This window comes from Scyliorhinus torazame, chromosome 11, assembly GCF_047496885.1.
Source record: "Scyliorhinus torazame isolate Kashiwa2021f chromosome 11, sScyTor2.1, whole genome shotgun sequence".
NCBI classification, from domain to species: Eukaryota; Metazoa; Chordata; class Chondrichthyes; order Carcharhiniformes; family Scyliorhinidae; genus Scyliorhinus; species Scyliorhinus torazame.
The window spans coordinates 113273336-113296181 of NC_092717.1; the positions used below are offsets into that span (position 1 = coordinate 113273336).

Consider the following 22846-nt stretch of genomic DNA (forward strand, 5'->3'; position numbering starts at 1 on the left):
CAGGTTAGGAGGAGGGAAAAGAAAACATAAGAGAAAAATCTAAATAAACAGGAAGTATTATTATATCACATATAGTTACCAAAAAGTAGCCATTTAGTGGTTCTGTATTTGTCATTTCATTTTAACATTTTCTAGAGTCTTAAACATACTAAAATGTTTCTTAGTGGGCAAAGCAGATCACAAATTCAGTGTTACCTGTTTGGTCGATCAGTTCAAATAGCAATACTAACCTCTCCACCATTAATAAAATCCAGAACAAAGTAGAGCTTGTCTGTGGTTTGGAATGAATAATGAAGCCCAACCAGGAAGGGATGTTTCGCATTTTTCAACAATACATTTCTCTCAGCCATAATGTGCTTTTGCTGCATTGAAAAGATATTTTAACATCGGAAATGCATACACAAATCGAGAAACTACCAAAAAATTGTCAATAAATGAAATTTTTGTTGTCACCTCTTTTTTCTTTAGGATTACTTTCTTATGCAAGACTTTGATTGCATAAAATTTCCCATCAATTTTATGTTTCGCAAGTAGAACCTAACAAAATAATTTTATAGTAACTGTTAGGTCAATAAGACATGAAAAGAAATCTAGGCAGTATATATCAAAAACTTAATTGCATTTTGCTATTTTTAAAGTGGACTTGGAGTGGACCCCCAAAAGGGGGCTGCACAGGAATTAACCTTTTTCTGGAAACAACCAACAGCAGTTACAAGAACAAAAAAAATCCTCTCTCAAAGAATCTCTACAGCACAGAAGAATTGCTACAGTACAGAAGGAGGCCATTCGGCCCATCAAGTCTGCACCTACCCTCCAAAAGAAAACACTCTACCCAGGTACACTCCCTACCCCATCCCCATAACCTAACCTATGCATCTTTGGACTATGGGAGGAAACTGGAGCTCCCGGAGGAAAGCCACGGAGACACTGGGAGAACGTGCAACTCCAAACAGTTATCCAAGGCCAGAACTGAACCAGAGGCCCTAGCGCTGTGAGGCAGCAATGCTAACCACAGTACCACCATGCTGCCTTTTCAGCCTGTGGAATCTCACACTTCATTATACAAACCCCTTGTAACCACTAAACCAGGGGACTCGCAGGTCAAAAGGCATTACGCTCGCAGAGTTGTTAACACTCATCTCACACTCACCTCCACCTCGTGTGCGGGGTTGGGGCCAATACAGCTGAAGGTGGTGTACAGCTGAAGGTGGTGTACAGAGCGCACCGTACAAGGGCGAGGATGAGCCGCCTCTTTGAGGGAGTAGAGGATGTGTGCAAACGTTGCGGGGGGGCCCCGCAAATCACGTTCATATGTTTTGGTCCTGTCCAAAGCTGGAGGATTACTGGAAGGAGGTGTTTAGGGTAATCTCTAAAGTGGTGCACGTGAAACTGGACCCGAGCCCTCAGGTGGCCATATTCGGGGTGTTGGACCAGCTGGGGTTGGAAACGGGCGCGGAGGCAGATGTAGTAACCTTCGCCTCGTTGATCGACTGAAGGTGGATCCCGTTAGGGTGGGAATCAACCTCTCCACCCTGTGCCCTGGCGTGGCGGGGGGACCTGCTGGAATTCTTAGCGTGTGAAAAGGTCAAATTTTTTTTAATTTTTAAAAAATTTTATTAAAGTTTAACAATTTTTCACCCTTACAAACAATAAACCCCCCCCTCGTAACAAAATAGAAAGAAATCGCACAGAGCAAGATATATACACATGGTAAAACGATATGTTACATAGCTTTGTACACTGGCTCTCTCCCGTACATGCCAGTTTCCCAAATCTTTCATGTGTTCTCTTGCTCAAACCCCCCCTAGGCAAACCCCCCTCCCTCCCTCCCCCCTCCCTCCCTCTCTCCCCCTCTCCCTCCCCCCCTCTCCCTCCCTCTCCCCCTCCCCCTCCCTTCCCCTCCCCCCCTCTCCCCCTCCCCCTCCCTCCCCTCCCCTCCCTCACTCCCCCCCCCCTCCCACTCTCCCCCCCCCCCCACCCTCCCCCCCCCCCCCCCACCCCCCTCCCCCCACACCCCCCCCCCCCCCCCCCCCCCCACAACCCCCCTCCCCCCCCCCCCCCCCACCCCCCTCCCCCCCCCACCCCCACTTCCCCCCCCTCCCCTCTCCCCACTTCCCCCCCTCCCCCTCTTCCCCCCCACCCCCCCTCTTCCCCCCCCCCCCCCCTCTTCCCCCCCCTCCCCCCCTCTTCCCCCCCCTCCCCCCCTCTTCCCCCCCCCCCCCCCCCTCTTCCCCCCCCTTCCCCCCTCCCCCCCCTCTTCCCCCCCCTCCCCCCTCCCCCCCCCTCTTCCCCCCCCTCCCCCCTCCCCCTCTTCCCCCCCTCCCCCTCTTCCCCCCCACTCTTTCTCCCCCCCTCCCCCTCTTCCCCTCTTTCCCCCTCCCCCTCTTTCCCCCTCCCCCCCCTCTTTCCCCCCCTCCCCCTCTCCCCCTCTTCCCCCCCTCCCCCTCTTCCCCCCCCTCCCCCTTCCCCCCCTCCCCCCCTCTTCCCCCCCCTCTTCCCCCCCTTCCCCCCTCCCCCCCCTCATCCCCCCCCTCCCCCCTCCCCCCCCCTCCCCCCTCCCCCTCTTCCCCCCCTCCCCCTCTTCCCCCCCACTCTTTCTCCCCCCCCCTCCCCCTCTTTCCCCTCTTTCCCCCTCCCCCTCTTTCCCCCTCCCCCTCTTCCCCCCCCTCCCCCTCTTTCCCCCCTCCCCCCCCTCTTTCCCCCCCTCCCCCTCTTTCCCCCCCTCCCCCTCTCCCCCCCCCTCTTTCCCCCCCTCTTCCCCCCCTCCCCCTCTTTCCCCCCCCTCCCCCTCTCCCCCCCTCCCCCTCTCCCCCCCCTCTTTCCCCCCCTCTTCCCCCCCTCCCCCTCTTTCCCCCCCCTCCCCCTCTCTTCCCCCCCTCCCCCTCTTCCCCCCCCTCCCCCTCTTCCCCCCCCCTCCCCCTCTTCCCCCCCCCTCCCCCTCTTCCCCCCCCCTCCCCCTCTTCCCCCCCCTCCCCCTCTTCCCCCCCCCTCCCCCTCTTCCCCCCCCCCTCCCCCTCTCCCCCCCCTCCCCCTCTTCCCCCCCCTCCCCCTCCCCTCCCCCTCTTTCCCCCCCCTCCCCCTCTTTCCCCCCCCTCCCCCTCTCCCCCCCCCCTCCCCCTCTCCCCCCCTCCCCCTCTTCCCCCCCCTCCCCCCCTCCCCCTCTTCCCCCCCCTCTCCCCCCCCTCCCCCTCCCCTCTTTCCCCCCCCTCCCCCCCCCCCTCCCTCCCCTCTTTCCCCCCCCTCCCCCCCCCCTCCCCCTCCCCTCTTTCCCCCCCCCTTCCCCCCCCTCCCCCTCTTTCCCCCCCCTCTTTCCCCCCCTCCCCCTCCTCCCCCCTCCCCCTCTTTCCCCCCCCCCTCTTTCCCCCCCCTCCCCCTCTTTCCCCCCCTCCCCTCTTTCCCCCCCTCCCCCTCTTTCCCCCCCTCCCCCTCTTCCCCCCTCCCCCTCTTCCCCCTCTCCCCCCCCCCTCCCCCTCTTCCCCCCCCTCCCTCTCTTCCCCCCCCCTCCCACTCTTCCCCCCCCCTCCCTCTCTTCCCCCCCCCTCCCACTCTTCCCCCCCCCTCCTCCCCCTCTTTCCCCCCCCCCCTCCCCCTCCCTCCCTCTCCCCCCCCCCCCCCTCCCTCCCTCCCTCTCCCCCCCCTCCCTCCCTCCCTCCCTCTCCCCCCCCTCCCTCCCTCTCCCCCCCCTCCCTCCCTCCCTCCCTCTCCCTCCCCCTCCCCCCCCTCCCTCTCCCCCCCCTCCCTCCCTCTCCCCCCCCCTCCCTCCCTCCCTCTCCCTCCCCCTCCCCCCCTCTCCCTCCCCCTCCCCCCCTCCCTCCCCGGGTTGCTGCTGCTGCTGACCGACCATCTTCTAACGCTTCACGAGATAGTCTAGGAACGGTTGCCACCGCCTGTAGAACCCCTGCGCAGACCCTCTCAAGGCAAACTTTATCCTCTCCAGCTTAATGAACCCAGCCATGTCGTTTATCCAGGCCTCCACGCTGGGGGGCTTCGCCTCCTTCCACATTAACAAGATCCTTCGCCGGGATGGCGTCCTGTGTGGGTACGAGTCTGGGGGCGCTGGCAACGGCACCGCTGCCGCTCCCTCCAAGGAGGTATACCACGAGCCCGGTGGTGGTGGAGGCCCTCAAAACTTGGGGGCAGTGGAGGCGGCATAGGGGGGAAGTTAGGGCCTCGGCGTGGACCCCATTACGGGGGAACCACCGGTTCGCCCCAGGAAGAACAGGTGGAGGGTTTTCAGGGTGGCACAGGGCAGGGATACGAAAGTTGGGGGACCTGTTTGTGGACGCGAAGTTCACGAGCTTGGGTGAGCTGGAGAAGAAGTACGTGCTCCCCCCCCGGGGAACACCTTCAGGTACTTACAGGTAAGGGCGTTTGCCAGACGGCAGGTGGTGGAATTCCCACGGCTACTGCCACACACAGTACAGGACAGGGTGCTCTCTGGGGGGGGGGGGGGGAATGATCTCGGAAACTTACCAGGTGATGCAGGAGGAGGAGGAGGCCTCGGTGGTGGAGTTGAAAGGTAAGTGGGAGGTGTTGGGAGAGAAGATCGAAGAGGGGACGTGGGCAGATGCCCTAGGGAGGGTGAACTCTTCCTCTTCATGCGCGAGGCTCAGCCTCATACAGTTTAAAGGTGCTGCACAGGGCACACATGACCGGGACAAGGATGAGCAGGTTCTTTGGGGGTGAGGACAGGTGTGTTAGGTGCTCAGGGAGCCCAGCAAATCACACCCATATGTTCTGGGCATGCCCAGCGCTGGAGGAATTTTGGAAGGGCGTAGCGAGGACGGTGTCGAGGGTGGTAGGATCCAGGGTCAAACCGGGCTGGGGGCTCGCAATATTTGGGGTGGCAGAGGAGCCGGGAGTGCAGGAGGCGAAAAAGGCCGGAATTCTGGCCTTTGCGTCCCTGGTAGCCCGGCGAAGGATTCTCCTTCAGTGGAAAGATACGAGGCCCCCAAGCGTGGAATCCTGGATCAGCGATATGGCAGGGTTCATTAAATTGGAGAGGGTGAAATTCGCCTTGAGAGGGTCAGTACAAGGGTTCTTTAGGCGGTGGCAACCGTTCTTAGACTTTCTGGCAGATCGCTAGACATTGGTCAATGGCAGCAGCAGTTCGGGGGGGGGGGTTACTTTTGTTTATGATATTTACACTGGAAGGGTCTGAGGGGGTGTATACACCTGTTGCCTTAAGTCGGGGTGTTAATGTTAATTTTTATTTAGGTACCGGGGGGGGGGGTTTGGGGGGTTGTTTTTTTTAGATTGTGTTTTGTACCTAACCCTGTTGGGTTCTTTTTTCTTTCTCATTTTGTTATTGATATTTTATGAAAACCTTGGATAAAAATTATTTTTTAAAAAAAAAACAAGATCCTTCGCCGGGCTACTAGGGACGCAAAGGCCAGAATGCCGGCCTCTTTCGCCTCCTGCACTCCCGGCTCGTCCACTACTCCAAATATTGCTAGCCCTCAGCTTGGCTTGACCCGGACTTTCACCACCTGAGATATTGTTCCCGCCACTCCTCTTCAGAACCCCTCCAGTGCCGGGCATGACCAAAACATATGGACATGGTTCGCCGGACTCCCTGAACACCTTCCATATCTGTCCTCTACCTCAAAGAACCTACTCAACCTCGCCCCCGTCAAGTGCGCTCTGTGCACCACCTTAAATTGTATCAGGCTGAGCCTGGCACACGAGGAGGAGGAATTAATCCTACCTAGGGCATCAGCCCATAACCCCTCCTCAATCTCCTCCCCCAGCTCCTCCTCCCATTTACCCTTCAGCTCCCCTACCAATGCTTCCCCCTCTTCTTTCATCTCCTGGTATATTGCCGACACCTTGCCCTCCCCAACCCATACACCCGAGATCACCCTATCTTGAATTTCCTGTGCCGGGAGCAATGGGAATTCCCTCACCTACCGCCTCACAAACGCCCTCACCTGCATGTATCTAAAAGCATTTCCCGGGGGTATCTCAAACTTCTCCTCAAGTGCCCCTAGGCTCTCAAACGTCCCATCAATGAACAGGTCCCCCATTCTTCTAATCCCCGCCCGATGCCAGCTCTGGAACCCCCCGTCCATCTTCCCCGGGACAAACCGGTGGTTACCCCTGATCGGGGACCACACCGAGGCTCCCATTGCACCCCTGTGCCGGCTCCACTGGCCCCAGATCTTTAGCGTTGCCGCCACCACCGGGCTCGTGGTATACTTTGACGGCGAGAGCGGCAGCGGTGCCGTCACCAGCGCCCCCAGGCTCGTTCCTTTACAGGACGCCATCTCCACCCTCTTCCATGCCGCCCCCTCTCCCTTCATCACCCACTTACGGATCATCGCCACATTTGCTGCCCAGTAGCAGCTCCCTAGGTTCGGCAGCGCCAACCCGCCTCGGTCCCTTCTGCGTTCCAGAAACCCTCTCCTTACCCTCGGGGTCCTAGTCGCCCACACAAACCCCATAATACTCCTGCCTACTCTCTTAAAAAAGGCCTTGGTGATCACGATGGGAAGGCACTGAAACACAAAAAGAAACCTCAGAAGGACCACCATTTTGACCGACTGCACTCTACCCGCTAGCGAGAGCGGTAACATGTCCCATCTTTTGAAGTCCTCCTCCATCTGCTCCACCAACCTCGTCAGATTCAGTTTACGTAGGGCCCCCCCAACTCCTGGCTATCTGGATCCTCAGGTACCGAAAGCTCCCCTCCGCCCTCCTCAGCGGTAGATCGCCTATCCCCCTTTCTTGGTCCCCTGCCTGTACTACAAAAAGCTCACTCTTCCCTACATTGAGCTAATAGCCCGAAAAATCACCAAACTCCCTTTGAGTCTGCATGACCTCCACCATCCCCTCCACTGGATCCGCCACATACAGCAACAGGTCATCCGCATAAAGTGACACCCGATCCTCTTCTCCCCCTCGGGCCACCCCCCTCCATTTCCTAGACTCCCTCAATGACATGGCCAAGGATTCAATCGCCAATGCAAACAACAGGGGGGACAGGGGGCACCCCTGCCTCGTCCCACGGTACAGCCGAAAGTACTCCGACCTCCGCCGATTCATCACCACACTCGCCACCGGGGCTCTGTATAGGAGCTTAACCCAACTAATAAACCCTCCCCCGAACCCAAACCTACGCAGCACTTCCCAGAGGTACTCCCACTCAACTCGGTCAAAGGCCTTCTCCGCGTCCATAGCTACCACTATCTCCGCCTCTGCCTCCACCGATGGCATCATTATCACGTTTAAGAGCCGCCGCACATTGGTGTTTAGTTGCCTGCCCTTTACAAATCCCGTCTGGTCATCATGGATCACCCCCGGGACACAGTCCTCGATCCTCGTAGCCAGCACTTTTGCCAGCATCCACGTTGAGGAGCGAGATCGGCCTGTACGATCCACATTGCAGTGGGTCCTTGTCCCGCTTTAGGATCAAAGAAATCGTCGCCTCCGACATTGTCGGGGACAGGGTCCCTTCCTCCCTTGCCTCATTAAAGGTCCTCACTAGTATCGGGGCCAACAGGTTTACGTACTTCCTGTAGAACTCCACCAGGAACCCGTCCGGTCCCGGGGCCTTCCCTGCCTGCATACTCCCCAAACCCTTGCTCAGCTCCTCCAACCCAATTGGTGCCCCCAAACCAGCCACCTCTTGCTCCTCCACCCTCGGGAATCTCAATTGGTCTAGGAATCGTCTCATCCCCTCTTCCCCCGCTGGGGGCTGGGATCTGTACAGCTCCTCATAGAAGGCCTTGAATGCCTCGTTTATTTTCGTTGCACTCTGCACCGTGGCTCCCCTTCCATCCTTGACTCCCCCTATTTCCCTCGCTGCCATCCTCTTACGGAGCTGGTGTGCCAGCATCCGACTCGCCTTCTCCCCATACTCGTAGGTCGCCCCCTGCGCCTTCCTCCACTGTGCCTCTGCCTTCCCTGTGGTCAACAGATCAAACTCCGTCTGGAGACGTCGTCTTTCCCCAAGTAATCCCTCCTCAGGGGCCTCTGCGTATCTCCTGTCCATTCTCAAAATCTCCCCAACTAACCTCTCCCTTTCCATGCCCTCTATCTTCTCCTGATGAGCCCTAATGGAGATTAGCTCTCCCCTGATCACCGCCTTCAGCGCCTCCCATACCACCCCTACCCACACCTCCCCGTTGTCGTTGGCCTCCAAGTACCTTTCGATGCAACCCCTCACCTTCCCACACACCACCTCATCTGCCAGCAGTCCCACATCCAACCGCCACAGCGGGCGTTGGTCCCTCTCCTCTCCCAACTCCAGTTCCACCCAGTGCGGGGCATGATCTGAAACGGCTATGGCCGAATACTCCCTTCCCTCCACTTTCGGGATCAGCGCCCTGTCCAGAACAAAAAAATCTATCCGTGAGTAGGCTTTGTGCACGTGGGAGAAAAAAGAAAATTCCCTGGCCTGCGGCCTGGCAAACCTCCACGGGTCCACTCCCCCCATCTGATCCATAAATCCCCTAAGCACCTTGGCCGCCGCCGGCCTCTTTCCAGTCCTCTATCTGGAGCGGTCCAGTGCTGGGTCCAACACCGTACTGAAATCCCCACCCATTATCAGGCCTCCTACCTCCAGGTCCGGAATGCGCCCCAACATGCGCTTCATGAATCCGGCATCATCCCAGTTCGGGGCGTATACATTTACCAATACCACCCACGTCCCCTGCAACTTACCGCTCACCATCACATATCGCCCTCCATTGTCCACTACGATATTCTTGGCCTCAAACGACACCCACTTCCCCACCAATATTGCCACCCCTCTATTTGAAAAGGTCAAATTTGAACTGAGGGGAAGGATGGAGTGGTTCTACAATTCATGGGGGTTATTCATTATGCACTTTCGATAACTGGATCACAACGAACATTAGGGGGGTTGAGGGCTGGGAGGGTTGGGGGGGGGGGAGGGGGACTGTATGTGTTAATGGTGACTATGGGTGATTCCGGAATCCTTTTTGTCATTTGTTCAAGTTAACATGCGGGCCAACGTCTGGGGTTTGCTGGGAGGATGGGATCATAGTTATTGATATGGGGATTGACATTACATTCGTTACTGATTATTGTTTATTGATGGGTGTAAATTTGGGAGAAAATGTAAAAAAGAAGGAGAATAAAAAAAATATTTTAAAAACTCATCTCACACCTGGGACCATCCAAGTCACTTTCAAAAGGGGACAATGTATGTCATATGCATCTTGATGAGTTTGCCCCTTGAATCAGAGGGTCTGCCTAAACAATGGCTTCCTGTAACGAGAACCTCAATATGGAATTCTTTCAGCAGCCAATGGCTGGGACATTTTCAGACCTGAATCAACGGCAGTACCAAACACTGAACAAACTCTCTTTGAAATCATTATGAAGGTCACATGACTCGTAATGAGGAGGGATTACTTGGGGAAAGACGACGTCTCCAGACGGAGTTTGATCTGTTGAAATCTCCATATTTCTTTGAGAATTCAGAAATCCTCAGACTGTTGCTTTAACACCAACTTGAAAGGACTCTAGCAGCCTGGCTAAGGAAACACGAATTACCATCTCAACTTCTCAATGCCTACTTGATTTTAACAGTCTCTGATCAATGCCTGCCAAGTGATCTAAGCCCAAAGAGCGCAGAATGCAGCAGTGTTATTAATTTCAAGATTTTTTTTGCATTGCTTTCTCCAATCATAAACTCAGAGGATTGAACTACACCACACAAAAAAAACACGCTTTGGAGTTTGACTTCTCAGACTCTGGAAATCACTTAAACCAATATTAATTTATGTGATTCTTCTACTGTTACTATCCGTTGGTTGTAAAACTCTTCTTTGCCCCCCCCCCCCCCCCCCCCCCCCCCCCCAACTCCACCACAAAATGTGAGTGGAACTTGCAAACACTCCTTGCCTAGGTTTTGAAATACACTAGCCTCATGTTAATCATAACACGAGTTATTAGAAAATTGGATCACGCAAACAGAAGGTTTGGGAAAACACATCACAGCATTCTTTAAAAATAATTGAAAACACCTTCAGCTTATGGACAGAGGAAAGAAGTCCTGTTTGCCTGTAACATTATGATCCACAAGGACCATCTTTTACTGGACAAATATTGTGGCACATGAACCTGTGAAATGTTGAAGCAAAATCAGCTAATGTATCAACATAAGCAAGAAGTGGTATATTAAAAATCTTACCTTGCCAAAGCTTCCTTTGCCAATTAGCTTCAGGAATGCAAAGTCTGTTGGCTGAGCCCTGAAATAAAATGTGTGGGTTAAAATATGCAAAACATGAAATCTTAATTTTGTGGCATTCAGATTTGAGTCATGAAATGGTAATTTTGTGTAATATAAAATTTGACAACTTAACCAGATGACACTATTGTTATTATTAAATTTCAAGGTGATTTAAGTTTTTATTACAACAAAATGTCAAAATAAATAATCAGAACTATAAAATACTCACTGGGGATTTCCTGAGGCACCGAGATAAATGCTTTCAGAGGTAGAGTGTTGCTGTGGGGAAAAAATGACCTGTGATGTAAGCATGATAAAAGATGGCCAGTTTCTGACAGTAAGTGCATTTCAAAACTAAAGAATTTAACTGTGCACAGTACCACATGACCAGGCTTTTCATTTTCATCTTCGGATGGATCTGACTGATTCTTTGGGTTGTCCATTTGAAGAAATGCTCGAACTTCAAAGCTAAAGAAAACAAAGAATCATGTTTTTCCAATGGCAACGTGCTTCGCTATTCAAAAGAAATGGGGACAATAAAACAAAACTGTAAATACAAAATTGTTCATAAAATGTAAAAAACCATGCTGACATGGTACTGGAACTTTCAAAAGACCTGCAGCAGCTCATGGTCCTCAACACACATAAGCTAAGTGATTCTACTCCCTGGATATGCAGGTGGAATGTGACCAAAGTCATAATGGCATTCAGGTCAATACACATTATCTTGTTAGTAGTAATGATGATGCCTTCATTCTGAGACTGTAAACTGGCATTCACATTTGAGCCATAATGGCAAACCAAAGGGTGGCTTCTGGGATATCCACCAATGATGTAACTCTGGTGTGCAACCTATGCACGCATGTGCAACATGCATATAATGAAGGCCATGCACCAAGAATTTTATCATCCTGGGGAGGCATAGTGGCTCAGTGGTTAGCACTGCTGCCTCACAATGCCGAGGACCTGGGTTCGGTCCTGGCCATGGGTCATTGTCCGTGTGGAGTTTGCACATTTTCCCCCGTGTCTGCGTGGGTCTCATCCCCACAACCCAAAGATGAAAACCAGTTTCCAGTGAGCTACAATCTTTGCCGCTTGCCTTGGCTCATGCTCAGTATGCACATCCTGCCTCTATGCTATCCTCAAAAATTATGGGCAGTGTCAGTATTTGTGGAGCTGGTTGCCATGAATGTGTGACTGAGTGATGGTATGTCTCCATTGTCACGGTTTTCTTGTTATTCCTCCGGTACACAGTCAGGTTGCATTTTTTTGGCCTCTGAATCGAAAGGGGTGTGGTGAGGGAAGGGAGAAAGCAGTGCAAACTTACACCATCAGAAGAGATTGTGTGATGAGAAGGAGTGAGGACAACTAGAAGGGGTCACGAAAAGTCATTGGCAAATAGGGTTAAGGAAAATCCCAAGGCTTTTTACACGTACATAAAAAGCAAGAGGGTAGCCAGGGAAAGGGTTGGCCCACTGAAGGATAGGCAAGGGAATCTATGTGTGGAGCCAGAGGAAATGGGCGAGGTACTAAATGAATACTTTGCATCAGTATTTACCAAAGAGAAGGAATTGGTAGATGTTGAGTCTGGAGAAGGGTGTGTAGATAGCCTGGGTCACATTGAGATCCAAAAAGACGAGGTGTTGGGTGTCTTAAAAAATATTAAGGTAGATAAGTCCCCAGGGCCTGATGGGATCTACCCCAGAATACTGAAGGAGGCTGGAGAGGAAATTGCTGAGGCCTTGACAGAAATCTTTGGATCCTCACTGTCTTCAGGGATGTCCCGGAGGACTGGAGAATAGCCAATGTTGTTCCTCTGTTTAAGAAGGGTAGCAAGGATAATCCAGGGAACTACAGGCTGGTGAGCCTTACTTCAGGTGGTAAGGAAATTACTGGAGAGAATTCTTCGAGACAGGATCTACTCCCATTTGGAAGCAAATGGACGTATTAGTGAGAGGCAGCATGGTTTTGTGAAGGGGAGGTCGTGTCTCACTAACTTGATAGAGTTTTTCGAGGAGGTCACTAAGATGATTGATGCAGGTAGGGCAGTGGATGTTGTCTATATGGACTTCAGTAAGGCCTTTGACAAGGTCCCCCATGGTAGACTAGTACAAAAGGTGAAGTCACACAGGATCAGGGGTGAGCTGGCAAGGTGGATACAGAACTGGCTAGGTCATAGAAGGCAGAGAGTAGCAATGGAAGGATGCTTTTCTAATTGGAGGGCTGTGACCAGTGGTGTTCCACAGGGATCAGTGCTGGGACCTTTGCTCTTTGTAGTATATATAAATGATTTGGAGGAAAATGTAACTGGTCTGATTAGTAAGTTTGCAGACGACACAAAGGTTGGTGGAATTGCGGATAGCGATGAGGACTGTCAGAGGATACAGCAGGATTTAAATTGTTTGGAGACTTGGGCGGAGAGATGACAGATGGAGTTTAATCCGGACAAATGTGAGGTAATGCATTTTGGAAGGTCTAATGCAGGTAGGGAATATACAGTGAATGGTAGAACCCTCAAGAGTATTGAAAGTCAAAGAGATCTAGGAGTACAGGTCCACAGGTCATTGAAAGGGGCAACACAGGTGGAGAAGGTAGTCACGAAGGCATACGGCATGCTTGCCTTCATTGGCCGGGGCATTGAGTATAAGAATTGGCAAGTCATGTTGCAGCTGTATAGAACCTTAGTTAGGCCACACTTGGAGTATAGTGTTCAATTCTGGTCGCCACACTACCAGAAGGATGTGGAGGCTTTAGAGAGGGTGCAGAAGAGATTTACCAGAATGTTGCCTGGTATGGAGGGCATTAGCTATGAGGAGCGGTTGAATAAACTCGGTTTGTTCTCACTGGAACGAAGGAGGTTGAGGGGAGACCTGATAGAGGTCTACAAAATTATGAGGGGCACAGACAGAGTGGATAGTCAGAGGCTTTTCCCCAGGGTAGAGGGGTCAATTACTAGGGGGCATAGGTTTAAGGTGAGAGGGGCAAGGTTTAGAGTAGATGTACGAGGCAAGTTTTTTTACGCAGAGGGTAGTGGGTGCCTGGAACTCACTACCGGAGGAGGTGGTGGAAGCAGGGACGATAGTGGCATTTAAGGGGCATCTTGACAAATACATGAATAGGATGGGAATAGAGGGATACGGACCCAGGAAGTGTAGAAGATTGTAGTATGGTCGGCACGGGCTTTTTGGCCGAAGGGCCTGTTCCTGTGCTGTACATTTCTTGGTTCTTTGTTCTTTGAGGAGGAATAGGTAGTAGGATACTGCCATGGCCTCAGCAATAGATGGTTCAATGATAACGAGCATGACTTCTCCATGGGGGTTTGGACATATATGCATGCATGCTCCCCAATGGTTAGCCCCTGCTGTTTCTGCATTTTAATGCATCTTGTCTTGCAAGAGAGGGATGCATGTCAGCGGTCAACATGCAGTGTGTTTGATGATGAGTCTCTCATGACTGAAAACCTGATAATGTTGACAAATGGACAGATGTGGATTTGGGCTTGCAGCAGTGCAAAGTTTGAATGGATACATAAGAACATAAGAACTAGGAACAGGAGTAGGCCATCTGGCCCCTCGAGCCTGCTTCGCCATTCAATGAGATCATGGCTGATCTTTGTGGACTCAGCTCCACTCTCCAGCCCGTACACCATATCCCCGAATCCCTTTATTCTTTAGAAAGTTATCTATCTTTTTCTTAAAAATGTTTAAAGAAGGAGCCTCAACTGCTTCACTGGGCAAGGAATTCCAGAGATTCACAACCCTTTGGGTGAAGAAGTTCCTCCTACACTCCATCCTAAATCTACTTCCCCTTATTTTGAGGCTATGCACCCTAGTTCTGCTTTCCCCGACCAGTGGAAACAACCTGCCCGCATCTATCCTGTCTATTCCCTTCATGATTTTATGTGTTTCAATAAGATCTCCCCGCATCCTTCTAAACTCCAATGAGTACAGTCCCAGTCTACTCAACCTCTCGTCATAATCTAATCCCCTCAACTCTGGGATCAAACTCGTGGATCTCCTCTGCACTCCCTCCAGTGCCAATATGTCCTTTCTCAGGGAAGGAGACCAAAACTGAACACGATACTCCAGATGTGGCCTCACCAACACCTTATACAATTGCAGCATAACCTCCCTAGTCTTGAACTCCATCCCTCTAGCAATGAAAGACAAAACTCGATTAGCCTTCTTAATCACCTGTTGCACCTGCACACCAACTTTTTGCGACTCGTGCACCAGCACACCCAGGTCCCTCTGCACAGCAGCATGTTTTAACATCTTACCGTTTAAATAATAATCCATTCTGCTGTTATTCCTCCCAAAATGGATATCCTCACACTTGGCAACATTGAATTCCATCTGCCAGACCCTAGCCCATTCACCTAACCTATCCAAATCCTTCTGCAGACTTCCGGTATCCTCTGCATTTTTTGCTTTACCACTCATCTTAGTGTCGTCTGCAAACTTTGACACATTGCACTTGGTCCCCAAACTCCAAATCATCTGTGTAAATTGTGAACAACTGCGGGCCCAACACTGATCCTTGAGGGACCCCACTAGTTACAGGTTGCCAACCAGAGAAACACCCATTTATCCCCACTCTCTGCTTTCTGTTAGTTAACCAATCCTCTACCCATGCTACCACTTTACCTTCAATGCCATGCATCTTTAGTTTATGCAGCAAACTTTTGTGTGGCACCTTGTCAAAAGCTTTCTGGAAATCCAGATATACCACATCCATTGGCTCCCCGTTATCTACTGCACTGGTAACGTCCTCAAAAAATTCTACCAAATTAGTCAGACACGACATACCCTTTATGAACCCATGCTGCGTCTGCCCAATGGGACAATTTCCCTCCAGGTGCCCCGCTATTTCCTCCTTAATGATAGATTCCAGCATTTTCCCTACAACCGAAGTTAAGCTTACCGGCCTATAATTACCCGCTTTCTGCCGACCTCCTTTTTTAAACAGTGGTGTCACGTTTGCTACTTTCCGATCCTCTGGGACCACCCCAGAGTCTAGTGAATTTTGATAAATTATCACTAGTGCGTTTACAATTTCCCAAGCCATCTCTTTTAACACTCTGGGATGCATCCCATCAGGGCCAGGAGACTTGTCTACCTTTAGCCCCATTAGCTTGCCCAATACTGCCTCCTTAGTGATTACAATCATCTCAAGGTCCTCACCTATCATATCTTTATTTCCATCAGTCACTGGCATGTTATTTGTGTCTTTCACTGTGAAGACTGACCCAAAAACCTGTTCAGCTCCTCAGCCATTTCCCCGTCTCCTATTATTAAATCTCCCTTCTCATCTTCCAAAGGACCAATATTTACCTTCGCCACTCTTTTTTGTCTTTTTATTTGTAGAAGCTTTTACTATCTGCTTTTATGTTCTGAGCAAGTTTTCTTTCATAGTCTACCTTACTCTTCTTTATAGCTTTTTTAGTAGCTTTCTGTTGTCCCCTAAAGACTTCCCAGTCCTCTAGTCTCCCACTAATTTTTGCCACTTTGTATGTTTTTTCCTTCAATTTGATACTCTCCCTCACCTCCTTAGATATCCACGGTCGATTTTTCCCCTTTCTACAGTCTTTCTTTTTTGTCGGTATGAACCTTTCCTTAACAGTGTGAAAGATCGCTCGGAAGGTTCTTCACTGTTCCTCAACTGCTTCACCATGAATACTCCATGCAGTGGAGTATTTAAATATTAGTTGAGTCATGAGGGGTAAAAATTGTTGGCGGGGAGTGATAGGGTGTGGTAAATTGATCAATGTCTGAGGCAAGTGGTACAGTTGGTAGGATATGGCTTCTAGATACTTATTTACTAACCTCGCCCATTTCCGTGAGGTCACTTAACTTCTTATGGCACTGCAATAAGGTTCTCGAAACATGCCTCCTAGTACTGGCCTCCTGCCTTTACAAAGCTTCCATTCTGTCTTGAATTACTGTCTATTCTCCCTCAAGATGATACTAAAACAGAGAAGTTATCACTTTACATCAAAGACCAAATACGCAGGGATCTTTTCTTTAGAAAAGCGAAGGCTGAAGGGTAATCTGACAGAGGTCTTTAAAATTATGCAAGTGAGGGCTGCACGGTGGCAGAAGTGGTTAGCACGGTTGCCTCACAACGCTGAGGTCCAACGTTTGATCCCGGCTCTGGGTCACTGTCTGTGTGAAGTTTGCACATTCTCCCCGTTTTTGCGTGGGTTTCGCCCCCACAACCTAAAAGATGTGCAAGGTAGGTGGATTGGCCACGCTAAATTGCCCCTTAATTGGAAAAAATGAATTGGATACTCTAAATTTTAAAAAACAATTATGCAAATGTCTGTCAAGGTAGATACAGAGAACACATTTCCACTTGTGGGGGAGGCCAGAACGAGGGTTTATAAATACAAGATAGTCAATAATAAATCTAATAGGGAATTCTTCACTTAGAGGGCTAGAATGTGAACCTCATTATAATGTGAAGTGGTTGAGGAAAGTAGCATAGGTAAGCTTAGGGGAAGCCAGATAAACAGATGAGAGAGGAAGGAACAGTAGGATATGCTGATAAGGAGAGAGGAAGTAGTGGAGGAGGCGGCTCATGTGAGCATAAACACCGTCAAGCACCAGCCAGACTGAATGAACTGCTGCTGTGCTGTAAATTCATTGTGAATGATTACAGGACAGCTCTCTTTGTTTGCAAGACCTGCAGAGCAGCATCTGAAAACCTTGGAGCCTGTTATCTCCCATGTTATACATTTTTTAAAAAATGTTTCCCAGGTCAGAAAAACATCCTTTATGACTGCACACCACAACAGTGCAGGCTAGCTTTAACTAGTGATACTGGGGACTTCCGGGTGCGGCGATGACCAGCTGAGTCGCACGTTTCGGCAGCTCCCTGTGAAACGGACTTTTGGGCTCTTGATAGGAGCCCCAACGGCAATTTTGACGGCTAAAAACACTGTGCGGTAAACCAGAAGGGAATCCCCCCTGGATACGGATGGAAAAAGGAGGAGAGAGTGGCCAGATTGCAGTGGATCCTTTAGAACAGCGGCAAGGAAGGCAAGCAAAAACCAAGATGGCGTCGGAAGGTGGCAGTTTAACATGGGGCCCTGAACAACAAGAGTTCTTGAAATGCTGTGTGGAAGAGATCAAAAAGGAAATGAAGAAAGAGCTGTTGGCCCCGATACGACAGGCGATCGAAGGGCTAAAGGAGGAACAAAAGACCCAGGAGCGGGAGCTTCGGGTCGTGAAGGCAAAGGCAGCCGAGAATGAGGACGATATACAGGGCCTGGTGGTGAAGACGGAGACGCAGGAGGCACATCAGAAACGATGTGTGGAAAGGTTGGAGGCACTGGAAAACAACGCAAGGAGGAACAACCTGAGGATTCTTGGTCTTCCTGAAGGTGTGGAGGGAGCGGACGTCGGGGCATATGCGAGCACGATGCTGCACTCGTTAATGGGAGCGGAGGCCCCGGCGGGTCCGTTGGAGGTGGAGGGAGCATACCGAGTGATGGCGCGAGGACCGAGAGCAGGAGAAATTCCCAGAGCCATAGTGGTGAGATTCCTCCGTTTTAAGGATAGAGAAATGGTCCTTAGATGGGCGAAGAAAACTCGGAGCAGTAAATGGGAGAACGCGGTGATCCGCGTTTATCAAGACTGGAGTGCGGAGGTGGCGAGAAGGAGGGCGAGCTTTAATCGGGCCAAGGCGGTGCTTCATAAAAAGAAGATAAAATTTGGAATGCTGCAACCGGCAAGACTGTGGGTCACATATCGAGGGAGGCACCACTACTTTGAGACGGCGGATGAAGCGTGGACTTATATTGTGGAAGAAAAACTGGAATGAGCGGGTTATTAAAAAGAACGTTCGAACAAAGTGGTGGGGCAAATGTGGGGGGCAAAGAGGGGTTTTATGTACTAATCCTGCGATGTGGTAACTTTCCTCTCTCCCACAGGTGGTGATGGGGGGAGGTGGAGGAGATGGGGCGTTGGCCATTGGGGGCGGGGCCAAGGGAGAAGCGCGGGCTTGGTTCCTGCGCTATGATAATCATGGCGGGAATAGAGAAGCAGGAAGGAGGGGGCGTCGCACGGTGCGAGCCGTGATCACGGGGGGAAGCCGAGGTCAGCCAGAGTTTGCTGACTTCTGGGAGCAACATGGGGGGAGTAATTACGCTAGCGGGGGGGGGGGGGGGGAATTACTGGGTTGCTGCTGCTGGGGAGAGGGGGGAGCTGGTATGGGAGAGGATGGGCGGGGGGGCACCGCCTGGGGGAGATACAGCTGCGTGGGAACCGGGTGAAGAGCTGGAAAAAGGTGATGGCTAATCGACAGGGGGGGGGGGGGTAGGAAGCCCCCCAACTCGGCTGATCACGTGGAACGTGAGAGGGCTGAACGGGCCGATAAAGAGGGCACGGGTACTCGCACACCTTAAGAAACTTAAGGCAGATGTGGTTATGTTACAGGAAACGCACCTGAAACTGATAGACCAGGTTAGGCTACGCAAAGGATGGGTGGGGCAGGTGTTCCATTCGGGGCTAGATGCGAAAAACAGGGGGGTGGCTATATTAGTGGGGAAGCGGGTAATGTTCGAGGCAAAGACTATAGTGGCGGATAACGGGGGCAGATACGTGATGGTGAGTGGCAAACTACAGGGGGAGACGGTGGTTTTGGTAAACGTATATGCCCCGAACTGGGATGATGCCAATTTTATGAGGCGGATGCTAGGACGCATTCCGGACCTAGAGATGGGAAAGCTGATAATGGGGGGAGATTTTAATACGGTGTTGGAACCAGGGCTGGATAGGTCGAAGTCCAGGACTGGAAGGAGGCCGGCAGCAGCCAAGGTACTTAAAGATTTTATGGAGCAGATGGGAGGTGTAGACCCGTGGAGATTTAGCAGACCTAGGAGTAAGGAGTTCTCGTTTTTCTCCTATGTCCATAAAGTCTACTCGCGAATAGACTTTTTTTGTGCTGGGAAGGGCGTTGATCCCGAAGGTGAGGGGAACGGAGTATACGGCTATAGCCATTTCGGATCACGCTCCACACTGGGTAGACTTGGAGATAGGGGAGGAAACAGGAGGGCACCCACCCTGGAGAATGGACATGGGACTAATGGCAGATGAGGGGGTGTGTCTAAGGGTGAGGGGGTGCATTGAAAAGTACTTGGAACTCAATGATAATGGGGAGGTCCAGGTGGGAGTGGTCTGGGAGGCGTTGAAGGCGGTGGTTAGAGGGGAGCTGATATCAATAAGGGCACATAAAGGGAAGCAGGAGAGTAGGGAACGGGAGCGGTTGCTGCAAGAACTTTTGAGGGTGGACAGACAATATGCGGAAGCACCGGAGGAGGGACTGTACAGGGAAAGGCAAAGGCTACATGTAGAATTTGACTTGCTGACTACAGGCACTGCAGAGGCACAATGGAGGAAGGCACAGGGTGTACAGTACGAATATGGGGAGAAGGCGAGCAGGTTGCTGGCACACCAATTGAGGAAAAGGGGAGCAGCGAGGGAAATAGGGGGAGTGAGGGATGAGGAAGGAGAGATGGAGCGGGGAGTGGAGAGAGTGAATGGAGTGTTCAAGACATTTTATAAAAAATTATATGAAGCTCAACCCCCGGATGGGAGGGAGAGAATGATGGGCTTCTTGGATCGGCTGGAATTTCCCAAGGTGGAAGAGCAGGAAAGGGTGGGACTGGGAGCACAGATCGAGGTAGAAGAAGTGGTGAAAGGAATTTGGAGCATGCAGGCGGGAAAGGCCCCGGGACCGGATGGATTCCCAGTCGAATTCTATAGAAAATATGTGGACTTGCTCGCCCCGGTACTGACGAGGACCTTTAATGAGGCAAAGGAAAGGGGACAACTGCCCCCGACTATGTCTGAAGCAACGATATCGCTTCTCTTAAAGAAGGAAAAGGACCCGCTACAATGCGGGTCCTATAGACCTATTTCCCTCCTAAATGTAGATGCCAAGGTCCTGGCCAAGGTAATGGCAATGAGAATAGAGGAATGTGTCCCGGGGGTGGTCCACGAGGACCAAACTGGGTTTGTGAAGGGGAGACAGCTGAACACGAATATACGGAGGTTGTTAGGGGTAATTATGATGGCCCCACCAGAGGGAGAAACGGAGATAGTAGTGGCGATGGATGCCGAGAAAGCATTTGATAGAGTGGAGTGGGATTATTTGTGGGAGGTGTTGAGGAGATTTGGTTTTGGAGAGGGGTATGTTAGATGGGTGCAGCTGTTGTATAGGGCCCCAGTGGCGAGCGTGGTCACGAATGGACGGGGATCTGCATATTTTCGGCTCCATAGAGGGACAAGGCAGGGATGCCCTCTGTCCCCATTATTGTTTGCACTGGCGATTGAGCCCCTGGCGATAGCGTTGAGGGGCTCCAAGAAGTGGAGGGGAGTACTTAGGGGAGGAGAAGAGCACCGGGTATTTTTGTATGCGGACGATTTGCTACTATACGTGGCGGACCCGGCGGAGGGGATGCCAGAAATAATGCGGATACTTGGGGAGTTTGGGGATTTTTCAGGGTATAAATTGAACATGGGGAAAAGTGAGTTGTTTGTGGTGCATCCAGGGGAGCAGAGTAGAGAAATAGAGGACCTACCGTTGAGGAAGGTAACAAGGGACTTTCGTTACCTGGGGATCCAGATAGCTAAGAATTGGGGCACATTGCATAGGTTAAATTTAACGCGGTTGGTGGAACAGATGGAGGAGGATTTCAAGAGATGGGATATGGTATCCCTGTCAATGGCAGGGAGGGTGCAGGCGGTTAAGATGGTGGTCCTCCCGAGATTCCTCTTTGTGTTTCAGTGCCTCCCGGTGGTGATCACGAAGGCTTTTTTTTTTTTAAAAAGGATTGAAAAGAGCATCATGGGTTTTGTGTGGGCCGGGAAGACCCCGAGAGTGAGGAAGGGATTCTTACAGCGTAGCAGGGATAGGGGGGGGCTGGCACTACCGAGCCTAAGTGAGTATTATTGGGCCGCTAATATTTCAATGGTGAGTAAGTGGATGGGAGAGGAGGAGGGAGCGGCGTGGAAGAGATTAGAGAGGGCGTCCTGTAGGGGGACTAGCCTACAGGCTATGGTGACAGCCCCATTGCCGTTCTCACCGAGGAACTACACCACAAGCCCGGTGGTGGTGGCTACACTGAAGATTTGGGGACAGTGGAGACGGCATAGGGGAAAGACTGGAGCCTTCGGGGGGTCCCCGATAAGAAACAACCATAGGTTTGCCCCGGGGGGAATGGATGGGGGATATGGAATGTGGCAAAGAGCAGGAATAACGCAACTGAAAGATCTGTTTGTGGATGGGAAGTTCGCGAGTCTGGGAGCGCTGACCGAGAAATATGGGTTGCCCCAAGGGAATGCATTCAGGTATATGCAACTGAGGGCTTTTGCGAGGCAACAGGTGAGGGAATTCCCGCAGCTCCCGACACAAGAGGTGCAGGACAGAGTGATCTCAAAGACATGGGTGGGGGATGGTAAGGTGTCAGATATATATATATAGGGAAATGAGGGACGAAGGGGAGACTATGGTAGATGAACTAAAAGGGAAATGGGAAGAGGAGCTGGGGGAGGAGATCGAGGAGGGGCTGTGGGCAGATGCCCTAAGCAGGGTAAACTCGTCGTCCTCGTGTGCCAGGCTAAGCCTGATTCAGTTTAAGGTATTACACAGGGCACATATGACTGGAGCACGGCTCAGTAAATTTTTTGGGGTGGAGGATAGGTGTGCGAGGTGCTCGAGAAGCCCAGCGAATCATACCCATATGTTTTGGTCATGCCCGGCACTACAGAGGTTTTGGATGGGGGTGGCAAAGGTGCTTTCAAAAGTAGTAGGAGTCCGGGTCGAACCAAGCTGGGGGTTGGCTATATTTGGGGTTGCACAAGAGCCGGGAGTGCAGGAGGCGAGAGAGGCCGATGTTTTGGCCTTTGCGTCCCTAGTAGCCCGGCGCAGGATATTGCTAATGTGGAAAGAAGCCAAGCCCCCGGGGGTGGAGACCTGGATAAATGACATGGCGGGGTTTATAAAGCTAGAGCGGATTAAGTTCGTCCTAAGGGGGTCGGCTCAAGGGTTCACCAGGCGGTGGCAACCGTTCGTCGAATACCTCGCAGAAAGATAGACGGAATGGGAAAAAGGCAGCAGCAGCAGCAGCCCAGGATCGGGGGGGGGGGGGGGGGGGAAGGAACCAGAAGGACTCTCAGGGTTGTTAATATATACTGTATAGTATGTATAGGTCGTTGCTACAGATAATTATATATTGGACTGTTAAATTATATTTTTGGAGAGTGTTACTTGTGACAAGGCAGTTGCCAATTAGGGCTAGTTTTCATTTTTGTTATTTATTATTTATTCATTTTTTTGTTTTTTTTGTTTATAAAATAGGTCATTGTTATTTGTGTTGTTATAATATTGTGTAAAGGATGCACAATGTACTGTGTTGGTTGACCAAAAATTTTCAATAAAATATTTAATTAAAAAAAAACTAGTGATACTGGTCTCTTGCTGCTCCGTCCAGCCAAATTAACACCTTACTTAGTGCAAGCTGGATGATGAAATCAGTTAAATCAGTGGAAAGCATGACGTTGAGTGCTGCCTGCATTGCAATAAACAGAGATGGGCCATCCATGCATCACAATCTTTACAACCATTTTTGGGGGCTTAATC

The 22846-nt window shown here is 51.3% G+C and overlaps 1 protein-coding gene across 7 annotated transcripts in view; it reads right to left on the minus strand.

Moving 5' to 3' along the window:
- sgk3 (serum/glucocorticoid regulated kinase family member 3) overlaps positions 1-22846 on the minus strand; it is a 212814-nt gene that overhangs the window by 57356 nt on the left and 132612 nt on the right. For 6 of the 7 annotated variants that reach the window (XM_072467636.1, XM_072467640.1, XM_072467638.1 and 3 more), the window contains 5 exons: positions 10582-10669; positions 10431-10480; positions 10163-10220; positions 454-537; positions 231-362 (listed from right to left, as the gene is read on the minus strand). In XM_072467636.1, the coding sequence (XP_072323737.1) occupies positions 231-362; positions 454-537; positions 10163-10220; positions 10431-10480; positions 10582-10669 (412 nt within the window). The remainder of the gene's footprint in view (positions 1-230; positions 363-453; positions 538-10162; positions 10221-10430; positions 10481-10581; positions 10670-22846) is intronic. The other variant, XM_072467639.1, reaches the window with a different exon arrangement.